At 47.5% G+C, this 18,383-nt stretch overlaps 1 protein-coding gene and 1 long non-coding RNA gene across 11 annotated transcripts in view; both read left to right on the forward strand.

Moving 5' to 3' along the window:
• The first annotated feature begins 326 nt into the window (after window positions 1–326).
• Window positions 327–3,393, forward strand: LOC141424971 (uncharacterized). Its single transcript, XR_012449956.1, has 3 exons — window positions 327–582; window positions 769–836; window positions 2,181–3,393. It is a non-coding gene; the product is annotated as an uncharacterized lncRNA (long non-coding RNA).
• Window positions 3,394–4,689: 1,296 nt separating this feature from the next.
• The window catches only part of Inpp5b (inositol polyphosphate-5-phosphatase B), a 54,056-nt gene continuing 40,362 nt past the window's right edge, over window positions 4,690–18,383 (forward strand). The window contains exons 1-7 of one of the 10 annotated variants that reach the window (XM_074080529.1): window positions 4,690–4,763; window positions 5,347–5,501; window positions 5,840–5,934; window positions 6,911–7,008; window positions 7,134–7,163; window positions 9,461–9,571; window positions 13,723–14,103. In XM_074080529.1, coding sequence (XP_073936630.1) covers window positions 5,445–5,501; window positions 5,840–5,934; window positions 6,911–7,008; window positions 7,134–7,163; window positions 9,461–9,571; window positions 13,723–14,103 — 772 coding nt within the window. In that variant the 5' untranslated portion in view covers window positions 4,690–4,763; window positions 5,347–5,444. Of the gene's footprint in view, window positions 4,764–5,346; window positions 5,517–5,626; window positions 5,646–5,720; window positions 5,935–5,980; window positions 7,009–7,133; window positions 7,164–9,460; window positions 9,572–13,722; window positions 14,104–18,383 lie in introns of those variants that run through there. The other 9 variants (XM_074080530.1, XM_074080536.1, XM_074080535.1 and 6 more) reach the window with 9 other exon arrangements.

The following is an 18,383-nucleotide window of genomic DNA, read 5'->3' on the forward strand; positions in this document are numbered from 1 at the left end:
GACTCATGTCTAATTTAGGGACAGGGTGGAGTTGAATCCTAAGGAAACTTTGGACAAGGTTAGCCATTGACTTCCGACCTCTCTCTGACCCAGGATTTCCCTGGTCTGGGCTCTGAGGAAACCCATTGCCTCAGAAACCTCACACTCAGAACCCCCAGGCACCTTCTGATGTTGGAGGCAAATGAGGCCAGATCAGAGACAAGATATCTATTTCCTGTCCCTGCACCTGCTCCAGCTCTGCTTTCCCTTGGGCCTCAGATGCTGCGGTTGCCATGTCAACAGCAACATGCACTCTCACAGGCTGTTACTAGGTTGCTGCCTCATTGTGTCTGCCTCACATTGTCCCTCTGACAGGATGACTTTCAGGAAGCAAAAGCTGAGCCCCTGGGACCCCGTATTCCCTACAGGTTGATCTATCCTGCTCCCCAGGCTCAGTTTATTTATCTGCATAGTGCAATAACAGGAACTTCTGCAGCATCACCTGGGCTATCCAGGGCTGGTGCTTCACTCTCTCCAGTTCCTGCGTACATAATTAGAAGATGTCTGTGGCCAACAGTAGCCACAGAGCTGCTTTGCTCAAAGGTAGCTGTCCTCAGCTCAGTGACCCTGACCTTCGCTGTGACTAGTCCTAACCCAGGCCTACTGCTGGACCATAGGACTGCTCCTTCTTGTCCCTGACCTCATACCTCTTCCACTTAACCATTGCATGACCATTCCTTGAACTGTGACCTTTGAGCTGGTTACACCCTCTCCTTTTTTTCCCATCAGTCCTCTTGTTGATCTTCCTGGGAGCCCAGAACTTGACAAGAAGTCAGCTATCCCCTGCTCCTGTCCAGGTAAGTAGCCTTCCTAACCAACACCCTCCACCCATGGGGATGGGGGTTACACTGCTCAAACACATCCACAGACATGCCGTAACTTCCACTGTTTTGGAGGAACCTGTTACCAGGATGCAAGACTCTCCCACCAGACAGAAGAGGGCAGGCCTGGGGAGCATCACTGCAAGGTGTGGGGCCAGGGCACAATGGGGCCCAAACAGACAGGATACTACCCTAGGTGAAGGGGAGTGGAGGGGGCCATTAGAAGGACTGCTGACATTCAGGTACAGTTGGGTGCAGGGGACAGAGATTAGGGAGCAGGAGAGAAAAGAGTCTGTATTTGGGATGTTAGGAAAAGCTGAGATATGACCTAGGACTGGCAGTCCCCCCATGCTCTTGAGCAAGCCTGTCCTGTCTTTACTAGACTGATTGAACTCAATGCTTCCAACTATGTGGCCTGGTGCAACATGAGCTGTGAAGCAGGAAATGAAACTAGTCCCACCCCTTGCCTGCTTTCCAAAAACTGGGTGCTCAGACCAGGCCCCTACACACTGCACTGCTGCATTGGAGGGCCACTCTGCCTGGCACTCAGTGAGCTGGCCTCAGTGTCTGGTAAGACAGTCCCATCCTTGACACTCAGTCCTGCTGCCTTGGCCTGCAGCTCTGAGCAGCCCCCCTCCCCATTGTCCTCATCCCTTACTCCCATTGCCAGTGACCCACAAGCTCAGAGCTCTCTGCCCACTACCCCCCAGTGCCCTTTAATAGGCCCTAAAATCTCAACCTAATTTTCACTATCCCTTAACCTCTTGGAACACCATAATTGCTAAGCCTTGTCTGCCTAACCCCTACCTTTGAGGTCTTCCTCCCTCATCATCTCCCCAAAGCTGAGCTTCCTACTCTCTAAGAGGTCCCCTTTCCTAACAACCCCCTTCCCCTAGCCCAACTCCTCCAGCTCCCCCCTTTCCATCAAGCTCCAAGGAGCTCCTGTGCTTGTTCAGGGTGGCAGTAGAAAGGAGTGTCAGGTTAGAGTTGTCCATACACCCTAAGGGCAGGGCAAAGGTGGGGCTTTCAGAGGACCCCCACAGAAGGTGTCAGAATGTCCCCAGGCATCCTGCTGTGCTCCCAGAAGTAGGGCATCTGACCACCCAAAGGATAATTTGCTCTCCACTCCACCCCTAATGACAAGTACCTCTTCTGCTCCCAGGAGAAACTTTTGTGTCTCATTCTCACCTGCCTTCTCTGGGAAGTAAAGGTGTGACAGTTAGCATGTGGTGACTGGTGCTAGTAATGTAGGCACAGTGGGGCTCACCCCTCTCTTCTGTCCAAGCATTCACCCCTTAAACCTCCTGCTTTCTCTTCTAGGAGAAAATGTGCACTACTTTCTCCTGCCAAGGAGGTGACTGCTTCAAAGGGCAGGAAGCTGTGGCTGTCTGCTCTGAGGGCTTGGACTTCTGTGAAGTGGGCTCGAAGTGCTCCAAGGATTGGGGTGCTGTCCTCTCTCAAAGTTGCAAGCCTGGAGGGGGTAGCTCAGCAGTGACCCCCTGAAGCTAGACCTGCTGGAGGAGCCAGCCTGCCTGGGGTATAGCAAATTTCACCTTCCCAGGTCTGCATGATGCCAAAACCCAAGGCAGCAGCTGGAACTTTCCACATCTCCATGACATCCCCCTTGTTCCTGACCTTCATGTTCTCTGGAGATTGTCTGACTGACCTTGTGGGGAGGGAGATAAGGGACCAGGGAGGCTCAGCTCGGCCCATATTTCTTTAATGCTTTCTACTGAGTTGGAAGAGGGGCAAGGGGAGAATGAATGGTTCCATCTCTTCTTGCAGCTGAAATGGTCCAGCTCAGGTTGCATTGTAGGCTGCATGGCAAGGACCCCTCATGTGTCATGGGGCTGTGGCACAGAGCTGTTAAGCCTCAGCCTCAGGCAGCTGCCCCCAGCTGGATGGGAACCTCCATTTCAATCAGGCAGCTCCAAGTGCCATCAGGAGCCCTCTGCTCTGGGCTATGGCTGAGACCATACTGTTACTCCACTCTGCTCTGCCCCTATTCCCACTCTCCTAGCTGGCTTAGCATAATCAGGGAACAGTAGCCAGGAAGACCTTGTAGGCCACATAAGCCCCCAGGCCCACCTGTTCAGATGCCTGTAACTCTATCTTCAGTGAAAGATTTATCAAGTCCACACTCTGGGCTCCAAGCTCCTCCCTCTTCCCCTTCCAAGGCCTAGGCCTGAAGATGAGGCTCTCCAAGGTGACAGGGCCTTAGCCCCAATCCTAGGAAGAGGTTTGGATTTGTCTGAAAAAACAAACAAAAAACAAACAGAAGACCTCCTGCCTTTCCCCCATCCAATGGAGACCCCAGGATCTTGCAGGGAGTTTCTTTAACTGTAAAATGTGTCCAGCCTCATCCCATTTTCCTAGGCCTTCCTTCCCAGCCTTTGACATTAATATGGGGCTGGGGTTCCCCTGCTTTGCTGCAGTGACCTCCACCCCCTTGATCTGTAAGTGTCTGAATTAATCCCTTTTTTCCTCATTCCCATGTGACATTGAAACTAAATTCCAATAAACTTGAACTCCATTTGTGTTGTGAATGTTTCCAGGAGTAGTGACTAAGAAAAAGGTGTATTTGCTTCTGGAAGGGATTGATATGCAGGTTAGATTAGTGATTAGAGAGCAGGTTAAGGAGAGAGGAGGGGACAGGTTAGAAGTCATGAGGTCATTCCCCAGTTTGGCCCAACCGCTGCTCCTTCAGTTTGGCTCAAAGCTTGAGAGGAGTATTCATTAAGTTAATTCACTGAGAAATTCACTGATTCAATGAATGTTTTCTGAGGCCACTGTGTGCTGGAAACAGTGCTGGAATGATGAGTGGAAGACAGCCCAGTCCCCAGGTAGCTTTCAGCTTAGCAACATGGCCCATAGGTTGAGAGAGAACCATCCTAGAATCTCTTATTTGATCTGGTCCCTTCTGTCCATCTGGAGCAAATTCTTTAATTTAGAAGTGGGCAATGGAGTCAATGAGACCCAAAAGGACAAAGGCCTCTACCAAGGGCACATGGCTATGGAAGCCAGGGAAAGGGGCTGAGAAGAACAGAGTCCACCCTGGGCAGTCTTGAGATAGAGAGGCCATGTCCTCTCTCCTCCCTAAGGAATACAAGCCTTGTCACAGCCTGGTGATAGCATCAGAATACCACATATGAAAGGTATTACACATTTCATGTTCACATCCATTATCCTAGAACAGCCCCAAGTGGGTAAGAAGGACTGGGTGGGATTGAAGGAGGACCTATGGTAGTGCATGGCCATATAAATGGCACAGGAGTTTGAGTCAGACTTTCAGCTGAGTCCTCATTTCACTATTTGCTGGTCTGCAGTCCTTAGTCAAATTGCTTAACCTATCTGAGCCTCAGTTTCTCCATCTGGAAAATGGAGGTAATGGTTCTTCACAGTCTTGCTCCCCTTCCATCAAGGACAGGGTAGTTATTTGGAGAAGAAGAGTTTCTGTAGACGTTAGAATTGTCCCTCGGGGAGTGAGAAAAGTTGAGAGTGGAATTAAGGAGAAAAATTTTTAAAAACATTGTTTTTTTTTTCCCCTAAAGACAAACGTGGCTTTCTTCTGGGCCCTGGTCGGGAGCCCTGGCCCCATGATTTAGCTGGCAGAGGACGAGGTTAGCGAGCCTTTACGGAAGAGGGACTCCAGCTTACGCACGGACCTAGCAACTTAATGGGGGCTGCGAGACAAACGCCTCCCCAACACTTATCCCGTCCCCCCCCCACCCCCGGCCCCGTCCCCGTCCCCGTCCCCGTCCCCGTCCCCTAGACTCTCTCGGGCATGCTGGGACTTGCAGGCTGGCTGGCCATCCTGCAGCGCGGGGGACGCTGGGAAATGTAGTTCCCTGGCCTAGCCAGGGGCAGAGGTGTCCGGAGGGCCCAGCGGTGACAGCTCAGGAGGTAGGCGGGAATAGTAGGGACTGGGAGCAGGTGCGGAGCGGGAGGGAGTGAGTGGGTAAGTTCACAGCTAGGACCCTTGTTCTAAGGTCATCAGACGCGACACCCCCAGCCTCCGCCTGATGCTACCGGCCTGCAGGGTGGGGTGAGGGGCAAGTTGCCCCGGGGTTGGGGCGGGGCGCTTTTCCCGCCTCCAAGGAAAGATGAACAGGACTGTGTTCCTTCCCAGGATGGGTCTCTCCCTACCTGAGAGTAAGGAGATGTCCCCAAAACTGTGTTCAGACAGAACATCAACTCTCCCAGAGAGGCTCCAGCAGGACCAATGCTACTCCCCCTAAAAAGGGTGGCAGAGCCCTGCCCCAGAAAAAGTGGGCCCAGGTCCCCCACTTCCAACAACTCAGGAACAGCTGGATGCCCTCCCAGAGGGTAGTACAACAAATCTTAGATCTGACCAGGGGCAAAGGGATCCTCTCCCTAGAAACTTTAAAAGGCACATACTAGGGAGAAGGAGGAGGAGGAAAAGGAGGACAGCCAAGCCTCTGCTTCTCCCTCTCCTTCCACAAAGTCCCCTCCTTCCTGCCCACAGCCCTCAGAAGCAGCTCTGTTACTTCAGGGGTAACTCATTGAGCAAAGAAGACTCCCAGCTGCCTTTCCACAGAGTGCATCTGCTCAGCAGGGCCCAACATGGACCAGTCTGTGGCCATCCAGGAGACGCTGGTTGAGGGGGAATATTGCATCATCATATCCTTCCCAGCTGTGAGTTCCCAGCTCCATGCCAGCCCTGGCTTTGGGAAGTGGAATGGAAGATGTCTCTCTCTCAGTCACCAGGGGAAGAAGGAAACCAGTATTTACTACGTACTCACTTGGTCCTGGACTCTCTACCAGGTGCTTTAAATATGCAGCTATCCTTCCTACCCCATGTGACAAGGGGAGACTATTGGGAGACTATCTCCATTTCACATGAGGAAGGCTCAGAGGTCACTCAGTGGAGTTGGGGGGATGGAGGGCTGAGATGGTGGAATGGGCTGGAGCAGGAGCAGCCTGGCCTGGTCTTCTGTTTTCCCTTGACTGAGCATCAGGCTGTGCAAGGTGTGCTGTGTGAGGGAGACCGCCGGCAGAGCCGCCTGCTGGGGCTTGTGCGCTACTGCCTGGAACACGGTGGCCAGGAACATGCGTGAGTGACAGTCTCAAGCCCTGCCTGTTTGGGCCATGGGGTTGGTCTTTACTGCACCTTCCAGCTGGACTTGAACCATCTTTCCAGGCAGGGTCTGAGTCTCCTAGAGTAATTATCATAATGATAGTTACTGTTCTTTGATCACTCTGTTCTAAGCCGTTCACATGTATTAACTCATATAATCATCAAGATGTAAGGGGGGCTTCTGAAAAAGAGGCTGTTATCACACTGGTCCACATTTTGAACTCATGGCCTGAATGCCTGTGTTCAAATCCAGATATTGTGATCCTGAGCAAGTTGTTTTACTCCTCTATACCTCCATTTGTCCAGATTAAAGAGTAGAATGTAGGAATTGAGAGTGCAGCTCAGAGGTAGATTGCTTGCTTAGCATGCACAAGGCCCTGGGTTCAATCCCCAGCCACCCCCACCCCCAAAGGAAAAAGACTAAAATGAGTCAGTACACGTAAAGGTTTTAAACACAGGGAGGCACATAGAAGGTGCTCATGAAGTATCCCATGGTAGCACCCACATACTGTACAGGAGCAGAGAGAGTAAGTAATACTTGGCAAATGTCTCATAGCTGGTAAGTGAACCTTAGGATCTCAGAGCTGAGAGGAAGGGAGCCTTAGATGTCTTCTAATCTACTATCCTAATTTTACAGACGGAGGAACTAAGGTTCTGGAAGAGAAACTGAGTGTCTAAGGATGCACCATTCCTGTCATGCACCATCTAGAAGACACTTAGATAGATAAAATGCAGGGCCCTGCATTTCTCCCCCAAGTGAGAGAAGTTCAGCTTTTACGATCTCGTTCATAATCTGAAGCCTCCATGGGCACCATAGACAGAAGAGGGCTGACGAGTATTCACGGCCAGACCACCACCAGCACAACACGAGGGACCCACAGGGAGCATGAGCACCCAGGGTTCTTGAAGTGTGACTTGTGGGCCCTGTCCTCACTTCTACTTCCTGCCTTAGTCTCTTCCTGTATACGCACCGGAGGATGGCCATTACTGGGGATGATGTCTCTTTGGACCAGATAGTGCCAGTCTCGCGGGATTTTTCACTGGAAGAAGGTGCCACAGGAGGCTGGGTGGTCTGTGTTCCTCTCCTGTGGGTGACTTTGGGTCTCTCTGCCCTTGCTGGGGAGGGGGTATGGATGCTTAGTTGCTAAGGACATTCTCATTTCCCTCCCCCACAGTGTCCCCAGATGGTGAACTCTACTTCCTTGGTGAGTAGCCTCTCAGTCTGTGTCCCTATGGGGGGAAACGGGGGACAGGATCTGCAGATGGAGAGGAATGGTGTGAAATAAGAACCGCCCTGATGTCCTTACTATGGCAAGTGACATCCTGCAGGATCTGGTCCTTCCCACCTCCGTGGGTTTATCTCCATTGCTTGTCCCCATGCTTGCTGCACTTGAGTCCTCACAGTGACCTCCATCACCTAAGATATCACACATCCTCATGGCAGAGATTCCCCCTTCCTGAAAGCCTCGCACCTCTTTGCACTTAGCTAACTTTTATGCATCCTTCTGGGCTTCAGTTCACACATTTCTGTTCCAAAGAAGCCTTTCTTTTCCTTTTCTTTCTTTTTTTTTTTTTTTTGGTTGGTTGGGTTTTTCTTTTCTTTCTTTTTTTTGGTGGTATTGGTGTTTGAAACTCAGAGACTCACACTTGCTTGCCAGGTGCTCTACCACTTGAGCCACTTTTACAGCCCCCCAGGAAGCTTTTGATAACCCCCTGAAATTGCTTGTATCTTACTGATACATGTGCCTTTTCCTTATCCTTGCCAGACCTCTGTGACTCATAATGATTTAATTGTTTTGACTTATTTAATGTCTGATTTCTTTGCTAGACAATAATAATAATTTAGGTGAATATTTAATCAATGACTATCTTGTGCCAGATAATATGATACATATTTGTATCATAATATGATACAAACAAGATTTGGCAAGATCTATAAATAAATCTCTATGATATGAGATTATCACTGTTTTCATCCCTGAGGTCCAGAGATATTAAATACTTTAGTACTGGGTGGTACCAAACTCAGAATCTAGACTCTGGAGCCCACATTCTTTTTACTTTTTTTGTGTGTGTGTGGTGGTACTAGGGTTTGAACTCAGAGATTTGCACTTGTTGGCAGGAGCTCTACCACTTGAGCCATGCTTCCAGCCCATTCTTTTCTTTCTTTCTTTTTTACTGGACTGGGGTTTTGAATTCAGGGCTTTGCACTTGCAAAGCAAGCACTCTATGGCTTGAGCCATGCCTCCAGTTCATTTTGGGGTTATTGTGAAGTTGGAGTTTCATGAACTATTTGCCCAGGCTTGCCTTGAACCAAGATTCTCCTGATCTCAGCCTCCCAAGTAGCTAAGTTATAAGCATGAGCTACCAGTACCTGGCTCTCCTGTTCTTGACAGTATAGTGAGAGCTAGAGGAAGAATTTACTGGATTCTATCAAATTAATAAACACAATAATTTAATTGTAAAAGGAAATGGTTTACTTGGATGTCTTAGCAAAAATTGCTATAGGCAAGAGACTCCTGTCATCTATTCTATTTGGATGTAAGAGAAGATAGCACAGGAGAAAAATTGGGACTATCTAGCTATGGATGGCTGAGATTAGGGATTCTACAGAAAGAAAAGCAAATGTGATTGCTCTTCTGATGTATTAACTCTGAAGAGGAGGCTGGGGATCTAGCTCAGTGATAGAGTGTTTGCCTATCATGCACAAGATCCTAGGTTTGATACCCAGCACCTCTTACCACCACACACAGAGACAATTAAAAATAGGAAAAGCAGTTGAGCTGGATAACCAATTTTAAGCAAAGGGAATACATATCTGGCAACATTTTGCCAATGGACTGGCATTAAAGTTACTGTGGAAACTTAGACGTTGCAAAAAGTGGCTTTTCTCAGTAGCTGAAAGGCAAGTCTGATGATGTAGCCAAGGCTGGCCTTGAATTATAGGCAGGTGCACAGCCCACCTGGAGCCCACACTCTTAAAGACTGCCAGATTGCTTCTGCTCATTCATTAGTTCAGCACATATTTTTGAGTACACACCTTGGACCACTGGGTACAGGACATACGCTGTGAACAAGGTGATCCCATGTCTATTCTCTTTACCATGGTATTCTTAGTGCCTAACATAGGGCCTGGCACTATAGGGCAGACTAACTGATGGACAGTCCCTATAGCCCACCTCTATATTGCTTTTCATCCCACAGGGAGGAGAGGAGACTACAAGTCCAGAGAACCTGTCTCTTCCAGCTTCATCTAGTATTGTAGTGGTTAGGCTCAGAGAGACTTTACATGCCCGCTGTAAAGTGGGCATGAAACTCATTTGGAACTGAGGGTACAGAGGGCTCCTTGTCCCATCAGCAGCCCTGAGTGAGTTGCTTAAGAAAGATCAAAGGAGCTTTGGGAGCCTGGGCTCCTGATTCTCCATTTCAGTGACTCCATTCTTAAAAATGTATCCAAGCCCTTAGCTTCTTATAGCCAAGGGCTCATTTCCTCTCTGTACAGGTTCAGATGTGACTGTCCAGCTGGACACAGCAGAGCTCAGCCTTGTATTCCAACTACCCTTTGGCTCACACACCAGAATGTTCCTCCAAGAAGTTGCCAGGGCCTGTCCAGGTAGGTAAGACCCCAGGCTCCCTGGTTGGGGGCTATACACTCCTATTCAATTTCTACCCTTCGGACTCACACTCTATAGTTTCTGTGCCCTCTTAAAGCTGCTGGCATGGAGCCACTGCTCCCCTAGACCGCCAGCCAACCATGGTGTTTGGTTTTCTGTTTGTGGTTTCTGGACCCAAGTATTAACTACCAGGGCTCCTTTGCTCTTCTGTCTCTGAGCAGGGCTGCACAGCGTGGGCTGTGACTCTGAGGCAGAATCTCTTACGTGTTGGCAGGGCCAGTAGCTTCTAGAGGCCCATCTTCCCTCTTTACCACTCATATAGCTAGAATCAAAGGAGGTCTCTCACATGGGTTCTCCTGCCCTTGAGCCCTATTCTATTCTACACTGCAGCTGAGAAAATGGTCTAGCTTTGGCGTAGCAGTGAGAGGTTAGTGGCCTCTGGGCAGAATTTGTTTAGATCGGAAATCAGCCAGGCAGGTAAAGGAGAGTTTGTGTACAGAGCAGAGGACCAGCTATAGAACATGCAAATTCAAGCCCCAGGTGCTGGGGCCTAGATGTTCACCCAGGGGCATTAGTTATTTCCTTTCATGGTAACATCTTGCCTCTGCGGGAATGGGGGGTGGTCTTAGGCAAGGGGTGAACTCCTGAACTTTGGGGGCTCCAATTATTTCCCTAGGTGTGCTAGGAAGGGGATTGGCTTTGGAGGTAAATTGGCTTTGGGGGAAAAAGAAGTAGAAACAAGACTATAAAGCCATGAGTGCCTGGTTAAGGAATTTATAATTTATTCTGTAAGCAAGGAAAAATTTATCTCTAAATCTTGAAATAATAAAAATAATTTACTTTATGATTATTAATAGTGGTTGTAGGAGGGGTAATAATAATAATTCAGGTTGAGCAGCTCTCATCTAGAAATCCAAAATCTGAAATGCTCCAAAATCCAAACCTTTTTGAGTGTCAACATGATGCCACAAGTAGAAAATACCACACCCTGAAACTTTATTATATGTGCATGACTATTAAAAATACAGTCTAAAATTATTTTCGGGTTATATGTATAAAGTATACATAAAGCATGAGTGAATTTTGCATTTAGGCTTGGGTTCCTTCCTAAGATATCTCTTTATTGTTTATGCATATATTCCAAAGTCTAATATCTGAAGCACTCTGGTTCCAAGCATTTTGGATAAGGGATACTTGACCTTTAACAGCAAAGAGCATGGGCTTTGAAGCTACACAGCCTTTTCACTTGAAATTCTTCTCTGCCAGTCCTTAGTTGTGTGACTTTGGGTAAGCCACTTCACCTCTCTGAACCTTCATTTCAGTAGTCTTCTAAGTATAACAAATATCTTCCTCATGGGTAGTGAGAATTAAAAGAAATAATGCATGTGAAAGTGCCTATCACATAGCAGGAGCTCACAAAATGTTTCCTCCCTTTGTGCAAAAGTCATCATGGCTGATGTTCACTGTTGACTTATTAGGTGTTAGACACCATTTTTTGGGGGGAGCTTAAACTCAAAGTCTCACGCTCGATAGGCAGATGCTCTACTACTTGAGCCACTCCCCCAGCCCAACAGTTCTAAGACCTTTTCCACAAACTATCACATTTAATCCTTATCATAACCTTTCAAGATAAGTATTATCAATGTCTCTATTTTATAAATAAGGAAACTGAGGCTCCGAGAAGGTAAATGCCTTGCCTGAGAACAGAGCTTGTAAACTGTTCTACTCCAGAACATGAGCTCACCAGTGTTTTGCTTTCATGCTTCCTCAGTTCATGGCTTAAGGAAGCCTTCCTGTAGGAGGTGATGTTGAAACTGAGACTAGAAGAAAGAACAAGATTTTTTTTCCAGTTAGGCAACAAGGAAGGAAAAGGGCACCGAAGTGGGAGGAACTGGTTGGTGGGACTGAACTTGGAAGGGTGTGGAAAGAGCTCAGCCAGGAGAGGCCAGCAGAGGGCAGCTCATGAAGAGGCTTACATAAGTAACAAAGAGCTTGGACTCTGCCCTATGACTTGTAGAGAGAGTTTTAAACTAGGGAGTGATTAGGCAAGATTTGCAAGTTAGAATAGCTCTTGTGATAACAGGTATGAAAGGAGGAGCCTGGAGTAGGGAGATTGATAGGAATATGGTTCAGACACTAAAAAATGAGGTGATGGTACTAGGGACGAAGGAGTGGACTAGAGAAATATTGAGGCCAAATTGTTGAAAATGAAGGTGCCAAGGTTGCTGTGAGTTTGGGTTGTGTGGACAGCTTAATCTCAACTGATGGGAACAGTGCCTGACCTGTAGTAGGCACTTAATAAATAAACGTTTGTTGAACTGATGAACATAGCTTGGTAGTTGGCTGTAAGAATAAAGTAGAGAAGTCAAGAGTAACTTCTCTCTGAGGCTTGGGTATCTGTCTTACAGACCTCCAGGGTGCACACCACACCTGGGGTAAGCAGCAGGGAAACTGCATTGACTCCATCTCTCTGAGTTGTCTTGATAGCACTTTCCTCAGGGAGGGGCTTGGCTGAGAGGAGACTCTCAAAACCCACAGACCCTTGGATAGTCACCTGCCAAACCCTTGCATTTTACAGATAAAGAGACTAGGGTCCAGGAAGAGGGTTCAGGTAAAAGGAACTGGGTTCTTCTCACCCAGTCCTTCATCGATAATGCTGTTCAGCACAAAAACCAGAGTGTGGGAGTGCCTTAGCCAAGAGATCAGTTAGCTAACATTACTTGAGCACGTATTATGTGTCAGACATTTTTCTAGACATTTAGACAATGCAGAACAACCATGTTTATCTTGTTCAGCTTTTTTTTTTTTCTCGGCAGCATGGGGTTTGAATTCAGGGCCTCACATTTGCTAGTCAGGTGCTCTACCACTTGAGCCAGTCCACAAGTCCTTGTTCAGTCTTTTGAGCAATACTAAAGGGTAGATACCCTTTATAGAAGAGTAAACAGAGAAGGTAAGAAACTTACCCAAGATCATTCATCAGTTGAGGTAATAGGACCAGGTTCTGATACTAAAGCCCAGAAAGTCCAGAGATTTAAGTCAAACCCCAGATCTGTGACTTTTTTGGATGTGAATGTGAACAATTTATTTTATTTCTTCAGACCTTGGCTTTTTGATTGTACAACAGACATATAAACTTGCCTTACCTAGAAATCTAAGGGTTTTATGAGGATCAGGTGAGGGGGAATATGGGTTAGTGGTATGTAAATGCTGAAAATAATTTAAAAGTACTGTTTGGTCATGCCAGAGCCAGGACTGGGAGTCTAGGTCTTCCCATTTAGGTTCATGCAGTTCTACAAGGAGAGCAGGCAGGATAGCAGAAGGGTTAATACCAAGTGTTTTGAGTTTAAGTAAGGGGCAGGGGTAGCTCAAGAACTTCTAGGAAGGAGGGGTGGCAGTCTGGTTAAGGGGGAACCATATGGTTCCTGATGGTGTATTTCACAGCACGCACACACAGGCACACTGGTTTAATTTAGGGCATGTTTCTTTGACAAGTGGCAGATGGAGGTGATGAGTAGTTAAAGCCCCCAGCCTCCTCTTTAATGCAGGCACCTGGCAGAGTCCTATACCCTGCCACTCTGTGATTTTGGACTTAACCTCTCTGAACTCATATATGTATGAAGCACAGATTTTAGCACATAGTTATACTGTGAGGTCAGAAAAATAGCGGGTCTCTACTTTGGCATAGCACTCTTTTTGTTGTTGTTTGTTTTTTTGCGGTACTAGAGTTTGAACTCAGGTCCTACCCCGTAAGCCACTCCACCAGCCCTTTTTTTTTTTTGTGATGGGTTTTTTCAAGATAGGGTCTCCCGAACTCTTTGCCTGGGGCTGGCTTTGAAACGCGAGTCTCATGATGTCTGCCTCCAGAATAGCTAGGATTACAGTCATGAGCTACCGGCGGCCGGCTATAAAGGTGTAGCCCAGGCTGGCCTCGAACTCTTGATCCTCCTGCCTCATTCTCTTCGCCTCGTTGGTTACCACCACCGGCGGCATAGCGCTCTTGCGTTCACATCGACTACTGCATTTGGACCTCAGGCCCATGCTGCGCGCTAGGGAAACGGAGCTTGGAGATTCTCTACAGAATAAATCACACACACGTGGAGCCGGATCTTCAAGTCCATGGCTCAGACTGCGCTCCTTGTTCCTGCCACAGGCTTCGACTCTGGGACCCGGGATCCTGAGTTCCACTGGCTGTCCCGACACAGGTGCCCGAAGCCCGAGCTGGACTGGCCGATGCCGCGCGGTTGGAACTCGGCCCCGGGTACCTCGCCAGAGCGCGCGACAATTGGCGGAGGCAGGTATCCGTCTCCGAAGGGGCGGTGGGGATTAGAGGATGCCGGGCTTCAGGGGGTGGGGCCCATTCTGTCCGGGGGCGGGGCTATGGACCAGGCGGAATTTCGATTGGCGGAAGTGGGCACGCGGGGGCGGGCCCGCATGGGGGCGGAGCACGCGGGCAGGCGGCGGGATGAAGAGCTTGAGGAAGCAGGCAGGGAAATGTCGGCCGCCGCTGGCTCTCGGGAGTGCGACTCTGCAGGTCGGGCAGCGGTGGAAGTTGAGCTGGGAGGTCTGGGCCGGGGTTGGGGGAGGAGGCGGGCCTGGTCTAAGGATGGGCAGGGTTTGCGGGTTGACGGGTGGAAGCGTGGGGCGAAGACCAAGTCCCGGCCCTACGGAGGCGGGCCACTGGGGCTGAAGTTCTGTAGGGATGTTATCCACAGCCCGCATCGTGAGGAGGCCAGTGGAGTGGGGTCCTAGGAACCCGGAGGCGGGGATTTTACTAAAGCTTCGTTTCCGACTCGCTATGTGACCTGGGGCCACTCGCTGCCCCTCTCAGGGGCTCAGTTTCTGCAGCTGAGCTTGCTTTTTAGTCCCGACCTTCCGAGTTTGGCGAGTGTGTTTGTGGTGTGCACGGCTGTGACAGAGCCTTCCTTTGGATGAGGTGTGAGGTGTGCTCCGGGCTCCGTTAGTCCCCAGCCGCTGTAATAGATTGGGCTATGCACAGAGCTGCAGTCCAGGGGAGCCCTGTCCACCTGGGACTGACGGCCAGGATGATGTTGCAGGTGAATGGGACAAGGTGGTTTTTTCCCCACCCAGCCCTTGGTGGTTAAGATTGGGTAGCACAAAAGGCTGACTGTTAAGCAGAAGGTTGTCTTTTGTAGAGCCAGAGGCTCAGGGCTGAAATTTGGGTCAGTCCCGTGATTGGGGAGGATCTGCAGACCTATCTTTTCTGTCCAGCTCCATGGTGTTCTGCAGGGGCTTCCTGGTGGTTTTTTGTCCCCTGGGTGTGCCCATGAAGCACCAGTTTCATGCTTGCTTTGACGTAACCACTAGTCCCCATTTGTAGCACTTTTCTCCGTCATTTGCCAGCGATGAAGAGCCTGTCAAGTAGCTGCATCAAGTGTGGGCCAGCACTCCGCTTGCTCTTAGAAGGCTTGGAAACGATGAGAGGTGGGGAGGGGTGACCCGTTGAGCAAGAGTTTGTAATTGAGAGGAAACTAGGCGAGGAGAGGACTTCCTCAGCGCTTATGCTTTTCCTTCATTGCAGCCACCGCAAAATGTGATAGAAGCGCCTGATGGTGCTGATAGTTTCCATCTTTCTTGGGCTTATCTCTGAGTCACTTGAAGAGCCGGCCTTGAGGCAACTATTGCTTCTGTTTCCATGGGCTGTGGTGCTGGGACAGGTGAGAGTTTAAGATTAAGAGCACATCCTCTCCTTAACCCTTCACAAGAGGCTGCCAGAATCCAGGCCCAATGGCAGCACAAAGACCAGGTGGGTTCTGTTTATTCAGCCAGTCAGCCAGACCCAGGCTATTGGAGCACTTCTTTCCCGTAGTAGAGGGATATCTTCTGTGAAAAATCAGGCCAGGCAGCTTTGAAACCAGTTATCTGGCCCTGCCTAAGGAATGTAAAGGGATCCCAGAACCTTTCATTTTACTTTTACGAAAGGAAAACTATTCATGTGCTAGGGAGGAATTATTATCAAGGTTTTGGTTTTACTTTTATAGTTTAAAAGAATTTGTCTTGGGGCTGGTGGAGTGGCTCAAGTAATAGCTTACTTAGCAAGCCTGAGGCCCTCAGTTCAGGCCCCAGCACAACAACAACAACAAAAAAGAAAATTTGTCCTGCGGGACAACAGTGGGGCTCATGCCTGTAATTCTAGCTACTTGGGAGGCTAAGATCAGGAGGATTGAGGTGTAAGGCCAGCTCAGGCAAATAGTTGGTGAAACTCCATCTCCAAAATAACCAGAGTAAAATGGGCTGGAGGTGTGGCTTAAGCATACTGTTTGAGTGCCTGCTTTGCAAGCACAAAGCCCTGAGTTCAAACCCCAGTCCCACCAAAAAAAAAAAAAAAAAAAAAAAGTTTGTCCACATCATAATACCCCACAGTAAGCGGAATTATACTAGTAATTGCTAAATTGCTCCTGTTAAAGTTGTTAAGAGTGGCACCAAACCAAGCCCCCATTTCTGTTTGGGTTATTTCTGTTCCATAGTTGCTCTGGCCTCAGTGGAGCAACTTGCTTCTTCTACAGCAGATAGGAGAAATCCTTTGGTTCACCTCTGGATACTTCTTCCTATATGCAAATGATCAAAATATAAACTTCCCAATAGCCTGGGGAACCAACCCAAGGCAAAAGGCTGCTTTGAAGTGCTGTTCTTGGCACACACAAGAGAAACAAAGCACCCCCCAGAAGTTGACATTCTAATAAGGAGGGGTCATATAGTCTGTAAATAGAACTGAGAGAGCATGGGATCAGCCCAGCAGGACAGTGGTCCTTGTAGGGTTGGCTGAAAGCATGAGCACCATGAAGGTCTAGGTGTTTTGGGGTTGGGATCGGGGGCAAGGTGAGTCTGGTTTTCATTCCTTGTCTTTGCTCTTATAACAGAAAGATGCCATTTTAGTGATTCTCTCCAAGATGTCCATTCTTTTCTTTGATTTTTCCCTACTGAATTTAAGAGTGTTAGGGTGAAGTGGAAAAGGAAATGAAGCTAGCTAGTTTCCAATTGGAATCCATGTCTTCGGGTTCAGATCAGTATCTAGAAGCTGTAGTGATGTTGAAGTGAGATGTAATGCTTCTGGTTGAGTGGGAGCCTGTTCTTCTGATTCTCTTGGTCTCTTTTAGTGGCTAAGATCTTTTACTGGTTTTAGGCTAATAGCTCTTTTATGCAGGGGCTTTTCTGCTTCTATGCTTATTTTGTTGCTCTTAATTTTGGGTAGCTTTTTCTGCTTGAAAGAAATAACTTCCTTATTGCTATCTAACAACTGAAGGTCCTCTTATCCAGAAAAACCCATATCCTGCATAGGCCTAAGTACTCATCCAAGTTATTGTGTAAAAAGTTACCCGCATTTCATCTTGGGTACATGCAAAGACATGGAAGAGTATTCTGGACGATTCTGAGCTGTGTACTGGAAGAGAAACAGTTTCTGAAGTCCCACAGGGGCTATTCTGGGCTAATTTAACAAAATGGTAATAGCAAACAAGTTTTGTTTTTTGAAGTGAGTTTAAAAAAATTTTTTGAAACATTTTTATTCCATAGTTGATTCAAAGTGAGCTAGCTTTGAAGTAACTCAAATTTTGAGTGAAGTGTGTGATGAGTATTTTTTTCCTTGGACCCAGGAAACAAAGCATTAAAGTCTGCCCGATCTGTGAAAGGAAATGAATGCTATTTATATCGTGGGGTAACATGAAGGGTAACCTAGATTACCAGAGTAGGAGTCAGAGAGAATGTAGAAAAATAGCCCCTGGGTTGTTTGCTTTCTGTCGCTTTCTTTCATCTTTCTTTGTCTGTATTAATAAGTAAAACCTGTATGACGGGCATGGAGAAAATGAATTTGTTTTAAGGAGGCAGAAATATCACCCGTCTTTCTACCTTGGTGGGCAGTTTTGTAGGCAAATTAATTTTTGAGTCACTTGTTTCTTTAAACAGAACTGTACTCAGTTTTCTTCCTGCTTTTGTTGTTCCCCTCTCCATTTTCCTTCTTTGTCCCTTTTATTCTCACATTTGTTTCTAGTACAGGAGATCCCACAAAGGCATTTTTTTTCTTGTGAAAACAATTTGTTTTGGAATTCTACAGTGGTTGTCTAGAACAAGAGGGGTGACCCAACCCACAAACTTTCAATTAGAAGTGGAGCTTTACACAGAAAAATCTTCAGAGACAGTTCAGGAAGAGGAAGGCATTCATATTTGTTAGCAGAAAGACAGTGTTAGGCCAAGAAGCTAGCTGACTGACATGTTTTTGTTTTGTTGTTGTTGTTGCTGCTGCTTAAAATATACTATAACAATATATAACAAAACCCCCCAAACGAACAAAGAAAGAAGAAACAAAACCAAAATAAAAATAAAAAGTAGCTGAGTTTGGTGACACACGCCTGGAATGCCACTGCTCAAGAGACTGAGGCAGGAGGATCTTGCTTCCAGGCAACCTGGGCTACATAGTTTGACCCTGTCTCAAAAGAAAAAAAGTTTAAAAATACTGTAACAATTTTGTAGACTTTGTAGATGATGCACATATGAACTGAAACGAGAAGAGACTTTCATTCTTGGAATATTGATGAGGATTTAAACAAAGTAGTTGTCTAAATGGCCTGGATATTTTTCTTTTTCTTTTTACTATTGCTCCTTGGTACAGTATTAGACATCTTTTGACTGTCCTTCCTTACATCTATAAAATGAAGCTAAAAGTTTGCCTCCTTTGAAGGTCACACAGGAATTAGGGAATGATAAATTATTTAAGGGTACTTTTGCTTGGGAAATACTTTTGTAACACAGACATTGGAAAAGCCCACTCCCCAAGAGGTTAGAATCCGGCTGCCGTCT

Source organism: Castor canadensis, chromosome 7 (assembly GCF_047511655.1).
Source record: "Castor canadensis chromosome 7, mCasCan1.hap1v2, whole genome shotgun sequence".
In the NCBI taxonomy this organism is placed as follows: Eukaryota; Metazoa; Chordata; class Mammalia; order Rodentia; family Castoridae; genus Castor; species Castor canadensis.